At 50.5% G+C, this 20,796-nt stretch overlaps 1 protein-coding gene across 1 annotated transcript; it reads left to right on the top strand.

Annotated features, from left to right (window-relative positions):
- The first annotated feature begins 19,700 nt into the window (after positions 1 to 19,700).
- On the top strand, positions 19,701 to 20,158 carry LOC131215875 (uncharacterized). The gene is made up of 2 exons (XM_058210272.1): positions 19,701 to 19,913; positions 19,991 to 20,158. Exons 1-2 carry the CDS (start codon positions 19,701 to 19,703, stop codon positions 20,156 to 20,158), a joined length of 381 nt encoding a protein of 126 aa, XP_058066255.1.
- The last annotated feature ends 638 nt before the right edge of the window (positions 20,159 to 20,796 follow it).

Raw genomic sequence — 20,796 nt, 5'->3', positions numbered from 1 at the left:
CACCTCACAGCACTAGCCACGCGATCGGCGATCGCGCTCCGAACGATGTTGCGTAGCGAGTCCGTTAGCTACAACTGAATCGGGTGCGGAAAAACTTAGCTTCTCGGTGCTCCACAGGATGTAGGGCACCGGGACATAAAATACAGTCCGGTTCCGTGCGAGGAAAAACTGGTTTTCCCGACGGTTTCTCGCCGAACTCGGGAACGGAAATTAGAATACCCAACCAGCAGCGGGATCCCGTTGTGTCCTGCGTGTGGCACGGGAATGTCGGGACGCCGGGAAAGGGTTGCACCGAACAGATATGCTTCGAAACCACCAACAAAGGTCCTGGACCAAGGACCTGGAGAAGCACAGAAAAAAATGAAACGAACAGGGAAACACGCGGAACACAAATATGAGTCCTGTTTTGACCCCTTTCGCTTATTGTTCGCCCATCGTGTCCGTGTCCTCGCGTGTGCGTGCGTGCGTGCGTGTGCTCCCTGGGATGGAGAGGGTCCGGCGTCATCTGCTTGCCCGCGTCCCCGGGGAAGGAATGCGGCGCCGAATGATCCGGGCAGCTTGTGAAAGGGTTGCGAACAGCGAAGCTGCGGTCCGGAATGGGAAAATTGAATAATATTAAGATTGATAATAATGCAAACAAAGATTTCTGTTCGTAGTTTGAGGCTTTTTTTTGGCTGCTCGTGGCCCGTGGTCCGTTCGGCCACACGGCACGGATGCTGGGCGCAAAGGGGCGAGCAACGGTTGCTGGAGTCCTTAATGCTGGGTTCAGGACATGGGCTGTTTTTTTTTATTAATTTCTACTTTACAGATCCCCATCAGTGGGATTTACTGTCCGAGATTGGACCTGAAGGGTTGGCTGCCGGACTCCGGAGCCGAAGGGGTCGAACAGATTGTCCTGGCCCTGTTTGGCCCATCTAAACAAAACGTTCGGTTAGCGGAGCGGATCGTTGCGTGGCTTTGGAAGCCGCCGGAAGCAAGGGGTTAATTGTGGGACCTCCTGTGTGATCCTTCGGACACGGCACTCGAACTGGACGCCAGCAACAGGGGTTCTGATTAGTGGCCTGCAGCTGTCCTGTGGGTCCTACAGGGTTGGTGGACTGTGGCTACACTGATTAGCGGCCACCGTTCCGCACCGTTTGGGAAGATCCTTTTTCGGCGATGCATAATGTAACGGTTGCGCCCATACCATTGGAGGTCATCTTCCAATTTGAGAGATGCTGGCAGATGTTTGGTGCCATTAATATATTAATACAATTTACAAACACCTCGATGAGGCTGTTAGGTTTTAGCTTGATGGCCGTAAAAATGCATAAATGATGCTCATCACCTCGGTTGAAGGTAGCTCGGCCACCAGTTCGGCGGGTTTTCTGGTTGGCATGATTTTTTAATCACTCATTATGCCACTCGCAGCCACCTAAAGTAGCAATCAATGTTCTGAAACGGGTAAATTATTTCGAAGGTCCTAAGTCGGCGCGTGATCAGTGTCTCAATAATGAGACACTTGAGATGGGCTCGGTGGAAATGGAAAATTTCGCGTTCGGGATGACTCGCCTTTCGTGGCCATTTCCCCAATTAGAGGCCGCTGTCGAACGTTCTTCAAACCATCTGCCGTCCATCAAGAGGTCCCTTCGGAATCCGGACCCCTCCAGAAGATCTCGTTGGCAGTTGGCATGATATCAAAAACTACACTTTTTGCCGATCAGCGTTTCGTGAAAATTAAATTGCATCTTTAGGGACCTAAAGCTCGGGAAGGTGCATTTCTTTTAATTCCGAAACCTTTGCGCTTTGAAACGCCCGCATTGGACCTCAAGTGTCTGCTCGGTGTTGCGCCATCTTTTTTTTTTGCACACTTTTGCTGGCGACCGGGGCGGTTCCGGAGGCGTGCGTTAGCGTTGCACCCGTGCATTTTCCCGTGTGCAAGAAAAGCTTCACGCCTCGGTGCAGCCAACCGTGAGAGAGAGAGACCCTCTAATTTCGTGCGGTGCTAGAGCGGGAAAGCGTGTTGCGAAATGCATTCGGACGAATCGAGGGTTACAAAACGGCTCGGAAGGATCGGCAGGATGCAATTCGCTTGACAGACGAACGACAGAATCCACGTTTGATCGGGGCGAAGAAAAATTGCCCGACAAGGGTGAAAAAAGGAGCTGCGCTAGGTCAGCATAAACACGATGGGAGGGAGCTATGCATGTTTGTTCACGCGCGCCACCACTTGAGCCGCTTTGGCGTGGCCACATTTTTTCTTCCCACCTTCGTGTAAAGGGCCCGGCTTCGTTCCGGCGAGGGGCTGGAAAAGAAAATGGCTGCGCAAAATTTACTCGAGTGTGAAGCGCTGTGCCGTCGCCGTGGGCCGCCGTTTTCCACCCCGGCCATCGGATCGATCGGTTTTTGCTGCCGGTGGCCACCACAAAAACGGTGGGCCGCTAGTTTTGTACCATTTTTTACCAGTGTACCTATTCAACTACCGTGGTAGAAACAAATGACTGCTAATTAAAAATTAACGATATTCTAGCCACTGTCCGATATTAGCATGCAGCGCACACAAACAGTCGCCCAGAGCATAATCGTCGCGATACGATCGCGAACACGAGGTGATGCAACAAAAAACCCGGCACAAATAACTCCGAACCGAAGCGGTTCGCATTGCGGTTCAACTTAATTCGCCGATCTGGAAAGGTGCACCACGGACGCCATTATCAGGGACGATGCATCCATTTGCACATCGTGGACGCCCGTCTGTGCAGCAGCTCGAAAATTAATGCTGTACGCTGTGCATGCTAATGGATAGTTGTTCCTTTGTGTCCACGCACTAAACTACAACCAATAAAACGTTGTACGCATAATCAGCCCGCCGGTCAGCGAGGCTCTCTTTTTGCGCAATCCAATCGCACACTGCTCGCGTCGTACAAAAACTCACTTCGGGCTGTTACAAGAGCCGGCGCATTTGAATTTTATATGACGCAAACTTATTATGCCGTTTCTTACGTAGCACCGAATTTCAAGAGGCTGTTTCCTGCCGACGTCCCGCGTTCGAAGCTCGTCGTAACGTTTGATCCCGCAGGACGCGAGCGAATGGAATTTTGCAACAACAAAAAAAAACCAACGCCGGTAATTTAAGGACGAAAACGAAAGCAAAAAACATGTCAAAGTCCATTAAGTGCAGCCGCGTCGTACGCCGTAAGTGCCGTTCCGGCTTCCCATTTCCGGCTCCTTAGGACGCACCCTCGCACGCGCGCCGCGTATTTGCGAACCGTACCGCTGCCGCGCTGATTACGATGATGAGGACGCACTGGTGCTCGGCCATGCTACATTATTAGGTTGGCACCCCCTCTCCGCGTTTTTGGCGATGAACCTTGCTCGAGATTGACCACCCTCGACGCAGGCCACCGCCCGCCGGGGTGCCGAAAATAAAATGGATCGCCTTCGCTGTCGCTCATTACCATGGTTTCTGCCAGGGTTTTTTCTTTCAATTTTATCCCTCTTTTCGGGCGGCCTTCAAAAATCTTATGTACACCACCGTTCCGTATCCCGTTTCCCGGGGGGTCGTGCGGACGCCGAACTTCGAAACACGTTTACCATTTCCATTCCTTGAAGGAAAACAAAATGAAGTTTTCCCCGCGTGCCACGCGAAGGTTTCCGTGGAAGCGATCGAAGGATGCTTAGTACGTGTTGGTCTGCCTTTTTTTTTTGGTTATACGTTTTGATAATTTTCATTCACCTCCGGCACGTAGTGGAGCTTCTGCTCCTGCCGTGCTGTGTGCCGTGAAATGCTAACAAGACTTTCTTCTTCTTCATCGTAACGGCAATCACCATTTTCTAATCATCGACGATTCATGTCGCTTCGTTTTCGTTTCGGCTTGCTGTTTTTCATTAAAATTTCGTGATTTTTTTCCTTCCTATCCAAATACTAACGAGAGAGGTCGGCATAAGGTTTCCATGGCAATATCCGCTCGCCTTCCCGTTAATTAGGAAGCTGTCGCTCACAACGCTAACGAACGGAACCGGCAACGTGAGGCCAGAAAATTAAATCACCATCGCAATCTAGTGGGCATTTGTTTTGCAGGACGATAGATTGTTCTATTGGAATTATGTCAAAACGGTCAAGTTTTCATCGCTCGCCATTTTCCTGGTTTGCCAGTGGCTACAACCATCTGAAAATTTAATCTCTTATTAGGTGTGTGATTTTTATAAACATTAGTTTCGTAGCATCATTCAACGGCAATTGTGGCTCGTCGGTGAATATTGATTCGCTTTGAGTTGGTGTTCCCGTACCTCTTCTGTTGGAGTGATTCTACTTTGGGTGAATTTGTGTACCATCTTGAATCAACACAAGTTTGATTGGAAGTTTCTCAGATTGAGACACCACGAAAGCCAACCAAAATAGAAGAAGAAAGCATTTCTGGTGAGTAGACATCGCGGAGGACAGCATCACTTCTCAAGCGGTGTCCTTACTCCGGCACCCGCCAACAAGTCGCTGCAAAGTGCGCCGGTCCATGAATTTGTTAGTTTGACAGTTCCGAGCGAATTCTTTACAAAACCGAGAAACCTCGGTCACTTCAACAAAGCATCGCAAAGACGAGGCAAAGAAACGTGTCCTGGCCGTGGCCGCCGCTACCGGGAACCATAACGAAAATTAGATTTCGAATCACTAATTGAATGAAAATTTATTGCGTTCCGCCACAATCGCCGTGCGCCCTCTCGAGGTTCGGAATTGGTTTTCCAGTCCTGCTGCTGCTGCTGCTGGTGGTGGTGCGACGAATCCGGTACATCCCACCCCGGTTTCCACCAGCCTCTTTCGATTCGGTACGCTTCCAATGCGCCGGCAGCTTCCGGTTTGGCGTCACAAAAAGTCAGCAAAAAAGCGGGTTCTTTCGTTCGGAGCGGCTCGGTCCGCCCGAAGAAGCAGAAATTGATTTCACCCACCCGAAGCTCTTCGAAGAAGGACGATCCGTCCTGAAGGCACCGACAGAGGGACGGTGTGGATTACGCGAATGGGGGGGCCTCCTTTGCGGGCCGATAGCCAATGGCGCTCGCCATCGACGGTGTGGCATGCGTAATTGGGTAGAAATGAGATTATGATTTTTATGATCATTTTAAATCGCTTACTGACAGGTTCGACCCGTCGGTCGGCCGCGCTGTACGATGACGATGAAATTGGCGATCGGTTATGGGGCTACGAAACGGTAAATCGGCCACAGATCGATCGGTCGTAGGAAGATGCGAAATAATGGCTGCAAAACTAGCCCACTGCCCACTAGCCCCTGGGAGAGACCACACAACGCCACCCGGTGGCGATGGTGGGATGGAGCATAAAAATAAATGAACTCAACATTCCATGCAAATTGGATGTCGTTCTCCGTGCCGGCCAATTAATCAACTTCTCGAACCACGGTACCGCCCGTCAATAACTTCATCAGCGCCATAATGTTGAACAATTAAATAACGCCGATAGCTTATCGATCGCGCAAACTGCATCCTTTCCCGGGCCCGCGCGGCAGCGAACCTATCTCGGGCGCGATCCTTTGGCGTGGTCCGGGAAGCGTAGGGTGGTAACCTTAGGTAACTAACGAATCGATTTTAATGCCCCCTAATTGAAAGCCCCACACAAAGTTACGTCCAATTACCCGGCCCGGCGCACGGTGGCGCTCCCGACTCGGAAGGACCCTCTCTGGCGTGGCGGAGCCTAAAAAGCGACGCGAAAAAACCCGTCCCAAGTGGCGGTGACGTCGTCGCGGTCGTGGCGCACCGTACGCGGCGCACATTAATCAATCTATTAAACGGTGCTATTTATCAGGGGAAAGGTAATTTCATGTGCAATTTAGCTAAATTGATTTATGATGCCACCGGTGCCAGTGGAAGCGAATTGTTGGCTGGTTGGCTGGCCAACCTCCCGACGGTGCCATCTTCGAGCCACACGCAACCGAGGGAAATGTTCAGCCATTTTTCTTCCGACTCAAGCGGCGGTACAGGAAGTAGTTTTCGGTTAATGTAACCGCGGCGCACCTTGTAAGGACCGCCTAGTGGCCGCGGCGATAAACTCGTTATCCGGCGGAATCTAATTCCTCGACATTACGTACGCTCGATGCGCGCGTAACTGTACCGCCAATTGGCGCGATGTAATTTTGAACCTTGTTTTCCACCGGTCAACGTTCCCGGGGAGACCAGGTGCTCTGGCTGGTAATGGATAGGATCCGTCTACGGATCCGTTACAACGCAGGAGTTCAGTCTTTGTCAGTAGTTCAGGTTTAAAAATGTCCTTACGTTTTGAGTCCTTACTTGTGTCGTCTGGACAAGAGTGATTCTTCATAGACTCACGGAAAGCAACAAGGTGAGTCCACGGAATCCATCTGCTACCTAAATAGAGCCAATACTGCACAACAGAAAGGAAACGGCAAACTCCTCACGATTGTTTCACGTGGCTTAAGCAACTCAACGGAGTGGAAAACTTTGCCAGCAAACGGCGAGTTTTCCACCGGCGGCCGGCGGGACCGTATCGACACATGTTCCACCGACACCGACCGGATGATGATTATGGTGCAAATTACACCACTTTACAACCCACTTCGGGCGGTCACCACCAAACAGCCTTTGTGCGCCCACAGACTTCCGGCTACAGATGTCGCTCGGTGCACTTCCGCACCCGGGCCTTGTGGTTGAACATTTCGGGGCGGTGTTCGGGCCTCACGAAACAATGGGGTTTTCCTCTCGACAACACTTCCACAATGCGGCGCGTTCCAATGTGTGAGACGCCAAGTGCATTCACCGGCGGTTCTCTGGCGGCTCGCTGGAGAGGAAAATGTGCATCCTGTGGAAGGGCCGTGGTAGAGCGGGTTTGCAAAAACGGCCGGCGCAGCACAATGAAGCCGGGAAAGAATTCACTTCCTCCGACGCCGTCAGGAGGCAGCGTTATCGCAATTAGCATGTGTATGCAACTCTAGCACCCGCCACGTGAAAAGAACTCCGATTCCGGTGGGGCGAGGGTTTCCGCGGCGTGCCGGAAGTGTTCCGAGCACCACCACCGAGCACCACCACGGGCCCATCGCCAAATCTTTTGAAAAATCCCCGTTCATTAGAACCAGGGGCCCAGTGCGTCATCAGCGCGAGCATGAGAAAGCATGTGCTCCACTCGACACTCCACTCAGCCGTCAAGCGACTTTAGAGGGGCCTCATTAGCAGACGCTCGGTTCGGGAACGCTCGACAGGCTTTGGAGAAAGAACATCTCTCTCCGCGGGTTTTAGAATCCGGGCCCCCGGATTAAAGTGGGAGACTTTCCCTTTTAGCCATCGGAATGGGGAAACTCTCGGCGGACTCTGCGCCTCTATTCGGATGTAGACCGACGAAAGCGGGAACTTGAGAGGATATTCATGGGAAGACGTCCCCACTCGGGGAAAAGCATGGAGTCGCGTTGCGGATTGTTGAGTTTCTTGAAATGGACGCTGATGGAAGTTCGCATATTTTTTAGATGATCTTATGTTGCCATTGCCATTGGAAAGAATCGCTACTAACGCTTGTTAGTAATCGTATCATGTTGGTCCTGTTTTACATTTTTATGATGTGAACCTAAAATGCGATCAGATTGGACGATGATATTCATTCTTCTATTTAGAATTACTATTATTATTTTGTTCACATCATAAAGCGTTTCAACGACAGCTTACACCTGATTTAGGGTATTTTGCCAATAGACGACTTCACGGTGCCATTTTGATAACCGAATCATTTGAAGAAACCTCTCAGGAAACCTTATTGCTTCGCCAGGTCCTTCGAACGCCGGGGCTTCCGGGCTGGGGCGGGCGATTACTTTTGGGTGGCTTTCCACCGGGGCCACAGCCCGTCAACGTGAAAGAGAAACTAATGAAAGAATGTTTCCCTTGTACTCACTAATTGACGGCATGTACCGGGGCTGCCCTTTCGGACGCAAGCGCGTGCGACGGCCACCGTTTTCGGCGGCCTTGCAAAGGCTGAGCCGAACGAACGAGGGCAGGGAAAAAAAAAACAATGGCACCCGACGCTTGTAACAGCAAAACAGTCTTACTGTTTTTCTGCTGCGACCCAACTGCACCGCGATGTCATTATGTATGCATGGAGGCGAAGCCGCTGCTCCCGACGGAGCGAGCCCGTGTGACTCATTATCAACGATTATGCGGTGTAATTATGGGCCGAGACGGCAGACGGCTGAAACGAGAAATTGAGCTTCCCGTCTTGCGGATCGCGCAAAACTCCCGCGAAGGCCACAGTTCGCGCACCCCGCTTCTGACCGGCGCGGTCCAGGAATGCCGGAATCCCATAAACCCCGAAGCACGTCCACTTTCGTTTTTTGGGGGGCCCATTCTGGAGGCTAGATGCTGCTGGCCGTGTGTCTTTGGCACAATTTGTAATAAACAAACTTCTTCCGATGTAATATCGTTAAGAAAACTAATTAAAATTATGAAAAGTATGTAAATTTAATTATGCCCACCTAGGGCGATGGCGGCCGTAGTAGGGAAATTGAATTCCGCCTGGATCCACCACGGAGAACTCCGCGTCCGTGGCCTTCCCCGCGGCTGGCCACACAAACACGGACGGAACCTTCGATGGTGTGCAGGGCGATGATGTGGAGCGATGTTGCTGTTGCTGATAATGATGATTTATGTTGTACATTGATTGCGAGTCGGGCGAGTCGGGCGCGGTGTGTGCGTTCCGGCGGCCAGTGTGGTGTGGCTCGCGGTTTCACGGTTGAGCAGCGCGGCCTGCCACGTGTAACGTGTTGCGGTGGCTGAGTTATGTGTGGTGCGCACCGGGAAGGTGTCGGAAATGGCCTGGCCGGAATGGGCCACAGGAAACGGTTGTAATGGGGCTGCCGGCGAACATGGCGAAACATGCAAAAATGCACGCACGGCACGGAAAATAAAACGGCACAGCAAACCGTTCAAGGCACCTTGCACCGGTCCGGGCGATCGCTGATCGCGCGCGATACGGTAATGGGAAGCTATGTGTGGTTTGTGGAAGGCTCTCTTATCGACTGGTCCGATGACCGCTTCTACCATTTTTGGGTCAGTCCGCAGAATCCCATCTCGCTTTCGATGCCTCGGAACGGGTTTTGAAGGGTTACTTAATTATCGAAATGACCATCGAAGGCTTCAAAAATTGTTTTCGTATCAGCGAAGGTTAATCAAACAATCCCTGGAAAAGCGGACGTTCCACCAGCGAAAGGGACATACAAAATTGACGCAAATCTGTTAACTTCAAGCGTCGATAAAAGTTGTGGAACTAATCTGCTCATTTAAAAGAATTGATTAGTGAACCAATGTCCCATTGTTTCGATACGCTGTCCCCGCGTAGGTCCGCCATCTGATGCTTCAAATCGGTTCCGTTGCCGCCGCGGCTCGCTTCCGTTTCACAAACCATCACCAGCGTAAGAGAACGGCTTGGCACCGGAACATAAAAGAGTTATCGATTTTTTCTCACTTTCCATCCCCACAGAGGCACCAAAGGCACGGCTAGTCGGCCGACAACCCTTCTGGATGAATGGCTGTCCAAGAGACAGCCGTCGCGCCTGGGTGGCCTGAATATCCTGAAGATGAACACGCGCCGCACGCGGTTCCACGACCTCGCTGCACCACAGTCCACTGAGCTAATCGATTCAGACACTTCAGGCCGTCCTCGACTCCGTCGAATGAACTCCCCGACCGGGGTGATGAAACATATCGACACAGAGCCGCCACTCCGGCGGGGGTCAATGTCACTCCGGTGGCCAGTCGCCACCGGATGCTGGCGCGGAATGCCGCGGCGCTAGGATGTGTTGTGTTTTTCATCGGTCCACCGAACTGGAATAAACCACCAGACAGGACGGGGAACCGCGGTGGAGTCCACACGGCGTCTAGTGTCTGCCCTGGATGTGTGTATCGCCTCACGGCAACTTCAAGCCCCGCGCGGAAAGTCCGGAGTAGTTCCGTTCCGATCACAAAGCAACGCTCACAATTCGAAAAGTGTTGATGAGTTTTCTGTCGATTTTTTCTCTCGTTCATTGGTCAAACAACGGCCGAGCGGTTGTTGACCGTGTTCGGCCGCGTGTTGAGGGTACACGGATTACGGAAACTTTTAATCCTGGCCATTCGAAACTTCTTTAATTAGTTTTCTTGAGAGGCTGCCCTTTACTTTAATCATTGCAGCGCGAAGAAAAAAAAACTGCGTAATCACGGAAATGAGCCCATTTTTACGCGTCACAGACGCAAGAGGAGGACAGTCGGGAAGGAGAGCAAGGAACAGTGGCCCGGAAAAGGGTTGCACGGAAATGTAAATACCGCCGCCGGGACGGAACCAAAAATCGATAACCACTTCAAGGGTTGTGTTTTTTTCGCCCCTTTTTCTCTCTCCTTCTCTCTCTGTCTCTCTCTCCAGGTCCGCGTTCTCTTCTAGTGCTTCCGTCGGTCCTGTCACCCTGATCATGTCGCGGACCGCGAAAAAGGGTTAAATAATTTAAAATCTTTCCTTCGGTGCATTTGTTTCCTTCCCCACGCCGGTGGCGGATGATAAATGAAGGCCGGGCCACGGGCCTCGACCCGAGAAGGATTCAGATTCGGCCACTCGTCGTCGGAGGGTGAAGATGAAAAACTCATTTCTCATCTGTCATCCGTCGGTTCCTGGGCCGATTTGCTTCGAACAAACCATCCATCCCGAACGGACCGGGACGGATGGTCCGGTTCGGTGTTGAAAGTCCAATTTTAATTAGACTTTCGCCTACTTTCACCAAGAATTACGCACACGAAACACGAGACGCATTCTGACAGCCGACTTTCACCCGGCCGACGGTCATGCGATCCGAAGTAAAAGGTCCTTCGCAGGTGATTACACGCACGAATCCTCGGCCCAGGGCTTGCGAAAGACAGCCCACTGGTTCATGTTTCACGCGGTTCACTGGCCTCCGACGTCAGATTACCTGAGCTTTACCGGGCGGTGGCCGTGTTGAGGTTTGTCGGAACACGGTACCGCGCGCGTAACCCAGCTTACGATGTACACCGGGACCAGGACCGGGACCCGGGGGGCCAAATATCAAATATATGTGCCCGAAGGGCCTGTACAATGATTTAGCTGAAAGTCGGACCTCCGGCCAGGCCCCAATATCCAATTTCTTCGGCCGGTTGTTTCAGCGTTTTTAATCTTGACACTAACCTCTGCCGGGACTGAAGTGAAGTTCAACAAGAACGCGGCCGCGCGAACTCCTTTCCCCGATACTGCAGGGCACGGCTTTAAGTTTTTAATTAACCCTCCGAAGGGCCCAAAGAATAAAGACGCAAAAAACACAGCGGAATGCTGTCCGCTCGGCGGGCGTATGAAAAATCGATTGCGAAAGGATTAAAAAAGGGCGACCCTCTTGCGATGGGCGCGAGCGGCAATCCTTTCGTTTTACTCGACACCATGATAAACGAGGTGGTAAAGTGCGATACCGAGCCGGGGCCGGGAGGCCGGCCACCGTTCGCTCGGGGAATCTAATTTCTAAGATATTTCACTGTCAACCGCGGTTCTCCGTGTGGGGTGGGTTGCGACTTGGATAAGGCCGTCGTGTTCTGGGGTTGGCCGTGGCTTCCTACGGACGAGATTCTACGGTTCTCGGGCGGCAGAACGGCACAGCAATTTAGGAACTAAATTCACTTACGGTAGTGCTATTCCGTTAATGAGCATCTTTACAGCAGCATCCTGGCCCGTATCTGCTCAGTTGCAGTGGTTTTAATTAAACTGAGTGCCCAGTTCGTTGCGGAGCGGACGGAACATTCGATTTGCCGTTTAAGCTATTTCTAGGCTCAATTTAATTCGTTTGTGAATCAAAAAGAAACGCTCTCCAACACGTGGATTAATAAGTTCCGAATAAAACACTTGGTGCTTTGGATTTATTGCCCCACGAGTTGTTATGTACGGCCCTTTCCTTGACGTCATGTTTTCTCTGCTAGAGGCACTGATTTTTTCTCTATCCCCAGGACCCAGTATGCGCTACAAAGCGGTTCGTGATTAAAATGTCACTCTTTATCTGATTTTCGTTGACGTTTCCGATGTCCAAAACTGTGCCGAGGGGTAACACATCCGGGAAATGCGGGGAAAAACTGAAAAAAACCGCACTCAAACTGTACGCGGTGCTACAATTGTTGTAGCTTTTTTCGTTCACGCGTCACTGTCACGTGATCCGATTGTAACCGGAATTGTATCGGGAGAGCCAAAAAAATGAAACACCGGTCGGAACTCCCCGGAAGGAAGTGCGCGGTATCGAATGGAAATTTTCTGCACAAGAAAAACTCCCAGTGACCAGGCTCGGGGCCGGTGACATGGGTTGCCCCGTTCTCCCGTTCGCCGGGCGCTGATGTTTGAAATTGATAAAATTCAAGTTTCGAAACTTTCGGTACCGTTTTACTCCCCACGGGAAACGCGTTATGCTAAATAAGCGTCCAGAGAACCGACGGCCAGCAAAAAAAAAAACGCGTCCAACCCGGTGAAGAAAAAAACTGAAATCCGTATCCTTTTCATTAAAATTTATTACAATTAAAAATGCGTTTTTTCACGTGCGTCGCCTCACGCTGGCTGCCCTCGGCAGTCGTTTGTCCCGTGGTGGTGGCCGTGGCCGTTACCATTTGCCGGTGCTTCGCGACATCATCAACATCATTATCAGCTGCGCCTGGCCGCACCAGGCGAAAGGGTAGCCGGAGTCGGAGTGCGTACCCTGCTTGAATCCGTACGAATGTTGTTACAATTCGATGGATGGCGTAACTAAACTGAGAAAAAAATAAGAATTAATTCAACGACTTGTGACGGTGCGAACGTCCGACGCCGACGTCATAAAAATATTGCCAGCCGATGTTCGACAACATTAGTCGCTGATACGGAAACATGAATATGATTAAATTGCGTAGCGCGGCCGTCACTAATCGTGGAACGGCAAGGGCGAGGATCCACGAGGACCAATCCTTTTGAAATGAGTCTAAGGAGTTAGTGGAGAGAAATATTAAAACAAAAATATACGCTTCCCTCTGACAGAATACGAACCGTCTTATGAAACGCGGAGATGCAGCCATGTGGAATTCTGATAGCAAGTGAGGCGTAGCGACGTGTGCCGTTAACAATTCGAACGAGGCTGACTCCTATGGTTGATAGCACTTAGATATTCGGTCGTCGTCTGAGAATCAAAATATTTGCGCCAATATCCTTTTCAGATTATTGCTAGACTGTTTGAAGATGATCAGTGAAGCCCATAGGATGGCCCGCATCGTAAGGGCCAACAGCCCCCAGGCTTTCTTTGAGCCCCACGGTCTCGTGTCTTAGCGCATCAGCATAAAGCGGTGCTGCGGTGGTGTTGGAACAAAACCCTCGGTTGGTTGCCATTTTCGCTATGTTTCCAGTATTCCTGCTTCGAATCGGCACAACAGATGGTCCCGTTCTGGGCCGGGGTGCAATATCAGGTTACGGGGAGGTGCTGTCCGAAGCCATCAGCAAACCCATCAGGCTGCGAGACGCCTGGTGGATCCGGTGGATGATTCACGCTGACACCGAAGCGAACGGCTGGCGGAGAACGATGCCGGAACGATGCATAGGATTTGCAGGACAGACTCTGTAACCCAAGTTCGGTTGATCGTTCGCCTCGGTCGGCCAAATGTTGCCGATCGGTGGCCCGGTCCGGCCCGGCTGGTGTAAATTACGTCGAGCGGGCGATTAGACGGACGGATTAGTTTCAATCATGCGTTCGATCGGCACTGGCACAGCCCGATTCCTATACTCATCCGCCGCCGGCGGGCCACCGGGGGACCGGTTCCGGTCCGGAGTCCCTTCGCCCCGATCGCTTCACGGTCTATCACTTACGGCTTTTCGATACCTATTGAATTATTTATTAACCACCTGAGGGCTCGCCGAAGATCGGGGCACCCTCCGGCAGGCCGTTGGCGTTGAAGTCACTCAATCAAACTCGCGGGCCCAGGACTCGAGGAACGGACGATGGCACGATCGAGCGCAAAGTGCAAGTTGTGTACCGAGAGGATGCAATAAGGTTGTGCACAGGATGCAGGGCACTCGACGAGAGGGTACCACGAGAGGGTCTTACCAAGATGGATCATTATGTTTTGAAGGGTGATCGTTTTACAGCGTGTGTTGCTAATGAGAATTGATTGATCGGCGGCGGTGACGCGATGGTCCCGGTTGACCTTTTCGGTGGCGCAGCCGGGCGTTTTGTGTGATCCACCACAAATTGACGTCAGTGAATAAGGATTTGCATCAAAATAGAATAGTGGATGGGCGTTACTGTTGTTGTTAAATGTTAATCGCGGGACATGTTTGTTGGCCGCGGTCTTTGATTATTGCGAGTGGACAAACAGAAGGTAAATGCCGTTAGAAGCTTCTATTATTTCGTGACAAAGCTTAGATTAATCGATTAAAGGCATTTGGTGTTAACCTATTTTGGAAGATTACTACCGATTTCACTTCATTCAGGTTTAGGTAACTGTAAACTTTGACGCTTGAAAGCCTTTTTTATAATTTATCATCCACAACGTTAGATCTGGCACAATGTTGAATTTTTATGGTTTCCAGACGAAAAAAAGCGGAGTGGCTTCCAAGTTTACAAATGTACAACGCCGGCCCGTGTCGGTGAACCGTGACCGTTCGTAATGAAATCATTCCACGCTTACCATTTTGACTGCCAATCCTGACAGATTCCTATTTAAACCAGTTTACGAGTGGTTGGCCGGGAGGGAAGCGAACGGTGGTTTCGCTCATGGTGAGGCCATAAACTATCTCATAATTAAAACGGCGGCGCTTTATAAAAAAAACATGAACCGGGAAGCCTCCATGAGACAGGTATCGGAGTGCAGCAGCCAAAAAAAGTTGAATTTATACCCAAAAAAAAAAAACAGTGACAGCGGAAGGATCTGGCACAACGAGGAAGCGGTCCTGGCGGGTGTGCCACCCCTTTGTCGGTGGACCCAGTTTAGATGATACTCCCCTCGCCGGGTTCTGAACTCGGTCGACCGGGAGAGTCAAGGATGATTGTTGTAGGGTGTCAAACGAACCCGGGCGCTGCGTTTTATGCGTCTGTTGGCCACTTTTTTCCGTTGCCGACGACGCAATAAACAACTACCCGCTAGGGAGCAGAAGGTGTCCCGAAAAAAATTGTATTGCACTCGAAAAAAAAATCGACGCAGCCCAAGAGGAAATGGAAAGATAACAATTCTATTCGAAGATGGTCCCGAGGAGACATAACGAAGACATTCAAATTATGTCCGTTGTCCCGGTGGTCCCCGGGAGGAAGTCCTCGACGGCACTGTCTGAGGTGGACCCTCCCCGGACCCGGCCCACCCCGGGTCGAAATTGAAAGAATATTAATGGCGAAATATTTACTCTACACCGTGCGGTGCCCGGGTAGTAGTGTGCCTATCATTTTCCAATTAGTGGAAAAAGGTCCATCGCCCGCCGGACGGCGAGGAGGACGAAAAGGGATTTTCATTTGCATCGCAAAACAAAAAGAAAATTACCATTTTTCCATCCGGACACTCCGGCGGATGGCGGATATTCTATTTATTCTCCACGTTGGGGAATATTCCATTTTTTTTTTTTGCTTTAGCTGTTGTTGGTGCTGTAAGAAACCGAGCAAAAGCGTCGCAAAGATGCATAGACTCCCCGTAGATTGAGCAACTTGTCACAAGTTTTGTTCATTCGCGTTCAGGCGGCGGCGCACCGTGTCGATGGTTCCTTATGGCCACCCATCTACGGCGGGCCCACTTACGGCCGTCCCAAAACTGGCCCTTTTATAGCGACTTTTTATTTTTACTACCATCGCAGCATCGTGATCATCATCATGATCTCGTCATCAGCATGGATGGAGAGTCTCGTTAGAAGGAAGTCGCCGTTTTTTTTTGTAGCACCATCGAAACGACATAATCATGGCGTTGCCATCCGAGCACGGGAACTGCTTTCTGCGGCCGCACTAGGAACGAGATCCATTTGGCGAGCCGTGTGTTGGTAAACTAAACAGTGACCTGCAGAATCAAGGCACTTATGAGTTTACGGTACACTAAAAGTCACAAGCTAATCGTCTAAAATTTCAGGGAAAAGCTTGTCCTAAGGAGTGCCAATAAAGTATAGAACCCACAGCAAACTACTGTACTAATACTAAGACTTGCAGCACTTAAATGATCGTTGTTAGATTGCCTGCTAGAGAACTGATCAAAAATTGTGCAAAAAAATTAAAAAGATTAGAATAAAATTAAAGGACTCCATTTTATGGAGTCTCTCCTAAACCAGGCACACAACGGCCAGGCACTGTAACCACGGTTCGTGGTGTTCGTGTTGTGGTTCATTGAATTTTTTTCCCCCTTATTGCCAACATTTGCCCACCCAACACACCACCCGCGGGTACCATCGCGCATTATCGTTGGCCATCATTCTTTTTTCTTCCCTTACGCCTCCTGTGGGTGAACTGTGGGAGGCGGAGTTTTTCCACCCGGCGGCGACGACGGCGACGATGATGGCCGCCCGCACCGCACCGGAACCGGAGGAACGGAAAACGGGGAAGCGGAGAAAATGTAAAGCAAAAACAAAAAATGGCCGCATTTTCCACGCGTGCGGACGGTGCGCGCAGCACGCCCGGAGAGTTTTCCGGAACGCAATGGCCGGTGGGCGAGGACAGAGAAGGTGGCCGATCGATCGATATTTTCTTTCTTGCCTTGACGGAGAGGAGAAGGTTTTTTTTTTGCGCGACTGCATTTTCTTCGCCTCGCTTCTATTTACTTGGGAAGGACTCGTTGGGAGGAGTGTTGAGAATACGCCGACGCTAACGGCCGGCGGACAATCGAAATTCCAATTCAATTTCTTTCGAAACTTTTCGCTCTCTTTTTCGTTTTGTTGCATTTTATTTGCAAATGGGCCGGATGAGGTCCATTTGGTGGTGAAGTAAATGCTTTTATGTGGTGTTCGGAGGGATTTACAATGAAGACTTCGTGTGTTTTGCCCATTTGAAATTCATTTTAAAAAATAATCCCAACAACATAATCCGAGCTTCGCGCATAGCTGGATTAAAAGACTGAGTAATATGCATAATATTAGGTCTTTTACATGTCCGTGGGTAATTGAATTGGTTTTGAATGTCCAGAAGTATTATCTTCAATTGAAAACGGGATATATTTCTTGCTTGCTAATCTTGTAAATGCAGAGGCAGTATTTGTTAGAAGGCGTCCGATGCCCTTTAGTCAATTTATACAGATTATGAAGCCTGTTACACGAAGGAATAGCTTCCAGGCGATTATTTGGCGTGCATTCCTCTTTATAATCATTGATTGGTCATTGATAGTCATTGATTGGGACATTGGTAATTTTAAGTCAAAGTCTTAAGCAAAGCATCTCAGAACAGGTCTGCATTGGATCCGCTTGATTGGTGGAGCCGTTTGAAAGGAATTAAAAGACCAGTAACAGCCTACTTATCTTTTGCGTCGAAATGTCAAAACAAGCAAGATACCTTCAAAAAGTCCAGAGCATTAGCATACTATTTAGCAAACAAAACAAACTAATTCCACACTTAATACCTACACGCATGTGGAATAAATTCTAAATACCACCCAAGGACGATTAAACTCGGTTCAAACTCGGGTTAGACTCAGTTCAAAACCTAAACGGTCTAGTAAAAAAACATTACACTGCGACTAATCAAAGAAACCCACCGTTGCTTTGATTCACACGGAACGAAAGAGGCCACCGAGTGACATTTGATGTGTTTCTGGGGTTTAAATCGACGAAACCTTGCGTTCGCTGCGCTGGGAATGGAACTTCCCATCCGAATCCGTGTATCCCGCTGGATAATTGATCCTCAGCCGCCGAATAGATGGGAACCGAACCAAGCCCTTAAGGTGTTGCGTGGAAAACAAAAAAAAAGTTAAAGAAAAGAAAAGAGAAAATCCAGTCCCACATTGCGCCGTGCTGGCCACGAAGGATCACGGCCACGCGGCGGATCTGTGAAGAAAGGTAAGTGAAGCGAATGAGCTACAAAATCACCCATTTTTTTGGACGCCGGCGACGGCGACGCCGACGAGGACGATTGTAACCCTTGGCCCGACCCTGATTTGCATAAGAAGATGAGGCGTCCTCGGTGAAAGGGTTGCGTATGGGTCGTGTCGCGCCGTGAAGATGTTGTTTTAATCGGTGGCCGTTTGCGTCTTGAGTCGCCTGGTCTAGGGTTCCGAAAGACCGGTTCCGGGTGGTGCCGGGCCACCCAACCGGGTTACTTTGAACGGCGGAAGGATAATGAAAGGATGGCGGTGAGGATCGCGCTGCAGTTACTTCCGCGTTTTTGTCCCGAATTTTTTCCCGAACCACTCCCGGCCAGCCGGCCAGAGGGCGCGTTTTTCATTATTTCCACCGCCGGCCGATTTGATGGGTCGCGAACAGGGCTTTGGGCTGCGAAACAATCAAACCTTGCGAGTACCTTGCTGGGAGTAATTGAAAGCACCGGCAGCCAGAACCGGTTTGATTATTATTATTTTTTCGAAAAGGACCTCCAGGGCCACGGCGGCGACAGTGACGATTTGATAACGCAGTTGAAATGTTCACACCAACGAATTAAAACCCAGCGTGAGGTGCCGCGAATGCTGCGCAGTGGAAAATAAAGAAACCGGAAACGCAGTCAGGAATTTGGGTATTGTTTCGATGAAAGGATGCCGTAAGCCAGGCTGAACGGGAGCCACATTTGTTGCCTTAATCTTATGTGGGAAACAGGCGGAATTGCGGCCAAAACCGGAGAACCGGTTGTTAGCGTTCATATTTTGGATTTTTCGGATATCGGCATCATTTTTAAAATGGTTTCAAACTGCAGCATGGTAAACTATAAAGAATTTGTTATCTTCCGAAGTATTATAAGGCTTTGTGGCTCGATAGGCTTCATACACGATTCGATGAGTTTTCATGTTATCTTTTTTATTGTAAAAATAGGCTTAAATCCTTTTAAAGCCTGTCTAATTTTATATAGTCTAATAATTATGGCTTATACTTCCGTGTGCGAATATATTACGAACATATTACCATTTGCCTTATATATTTAAATACTTTCTTTTAACACTTGAGCTGCTAAGTCACAGTAAAGTGGCGTTCGAATATGTTGTTAAAACCCCAAATCCTCAAAAGTGTTACGCACTGTTAAGCGACTCAATAATGTCCCTCTCGCGTGACCCTTTAGTTTCCGCTCCGCGGCACCATAATTCAAACGGATCTCCTACGCCAATGTGTAATCCATTAAGAAAGAGATGTTCCGCCCATCACGAGCGACACCTGTCCGGGGTCAAGGCATTTTACAAGGCATTTCACGCAAATTAACCAAGGATTAGGGCACGCAACTGCACCAGCACCTTCATTTGTGCCCACCGTAATGGGCAGTGGGTAAATATCCTTACATCATCCTCTCTCCGATGGTCAACTTTCATGCTTATTAAGTTTCACAAAACATGACGCGGCAGCTTCCCGGGAACGCGGATGTACCGCGTGGTCCTACCCATTTAAGGACCGGTCAGCACGCGCACCATTATTTCAGCACAATTTGTACGTTATCCCAAAAGTTTCTCCAGCAATTTTCGGCCTGAGTTCGGCTCGTGACCGTACCGCAGGGAGCTGGGGTCGTTAATCACACCGCCTCGCGGCCACAGCGTCCCAGGCGACTATAAAATGTCCGGTGGAACCGGTCGAGCACGGGTCTCTTCCTACGCACGAGATGGTGCACTACTGGATCGTGACCGGCCCATCCGTCCTGGTGCTGCTGCTGCTCGTTTTGTCCTGCGAACGGCGGCAGGTGCAGGCCGCCGGTGGTAGCAATGGCGACTTTAGCTACTTCTACGGCAAGATCGGGCCGACGGACACGCTGTGCGCGAAGAAGGTGGTCGGTATCGGCACGACAACGCCCGTCCAGGTGACCTACGCCGCTCAGGTGAGCCACTGCGGCCCCGCGTGTGTCCAACTTCCGTTAATCATAATAATCATTAATCCTTGCCGGTTCGGTTGCAGCGCCCGATAACAGCTGTCAGCCTGGACGCATCGAACGTGGCGTACCAGGGTTTTAACGTGCTCGTGGCCGCCGGGTCCATCGGTCAGCGGACCATCACCTTCAGCCTGAACGGCCCCTGGGTCCTGCCGTACTACATCGAGGCGGACTTCTACTGCGCGGCGACCTGACCCACCCTAACGACCAGGCCAGGCCACCAGTGGGTCACGTGGTGGGCTCCCGGACGGCGAATGCAATAAATAAATCGCTCCACTGCAGATGCAATTGCACCGGACCGTGTTCCTGCTTTTTTTTTTTCGGGCGGCCACTTGCAGCAGGCCGTTACGCAATGTGGTCCGAACCGGCCGGCCGGCCGGCCGGCCAGCCCGCTGACCTTTTGTGTGCGCCAAGAAGCTGCGTTCGGCCAAGAAAACGAGTTCTGCTTCGGCCGTGCATGGTTGGTGCATAATTGAATTGTTGGGGCTTAAGTGCATCGAGAGTGACCACCAGCCGCAGTGGAGCGACTTGAGGCGCGCGGTCACGTGCCTCGGATGGAAGTGAGACAGACTCCCGAACCACCGACCACCGGAATGGTGGCCCTTTGATTGATCTCATAATTAGACGGATTAATCTAATTGAAAGTGGAGCGGATTGGAAACTAATTGAGTTATGCGGAGTGAAATGGAGAAGCCATTAGTTGGCCGGGTGCCGCCGTGGCTCGAGATAACCAGAGCCGTGTAGAAAGCGTTCGGTAGCGGAACCATGGAAACCGTGGACCGTGATGGCTACTGGCGATGGCTACTACTTGTTCGCGTCATGCTCGAAACCA

Source organism: Anopheles bellator, chromosome 1, assembly GCF_943735745.2.
Source record: "Anopheles bellator chromosome 1, idAnoBellAS_SP24_06.2, whole genome shotgun sequence".
Taxonomy (NCBI): Eukaryota; Metazoa; Arthropoda; class Insecta; order Diptera; family Culicidae; genus Anopheles; species Anopheles bellator.
The sequence above is the reverse complement of the archived record's forward strand: the minus strand, read 5'-3'. Positions and strand labels throughout refer to the sequence as shown.

Coding starts and splice junctions, on each gene's coding strand:
- LOC131215875 (XM_058210272.1), top strand. CDS start 19,701: ATGGTGCACTACTGGATCGTGACCGGCCCATCCGTCCTGGTGCTGCTG. Junction 19,914..19,990: donor AGGTGACCTACGCCGCTCAG/GTGAGCCACTGC, acceptor GTTCGGTTGCAG/CGCCCGATAACAGCTGTCAG.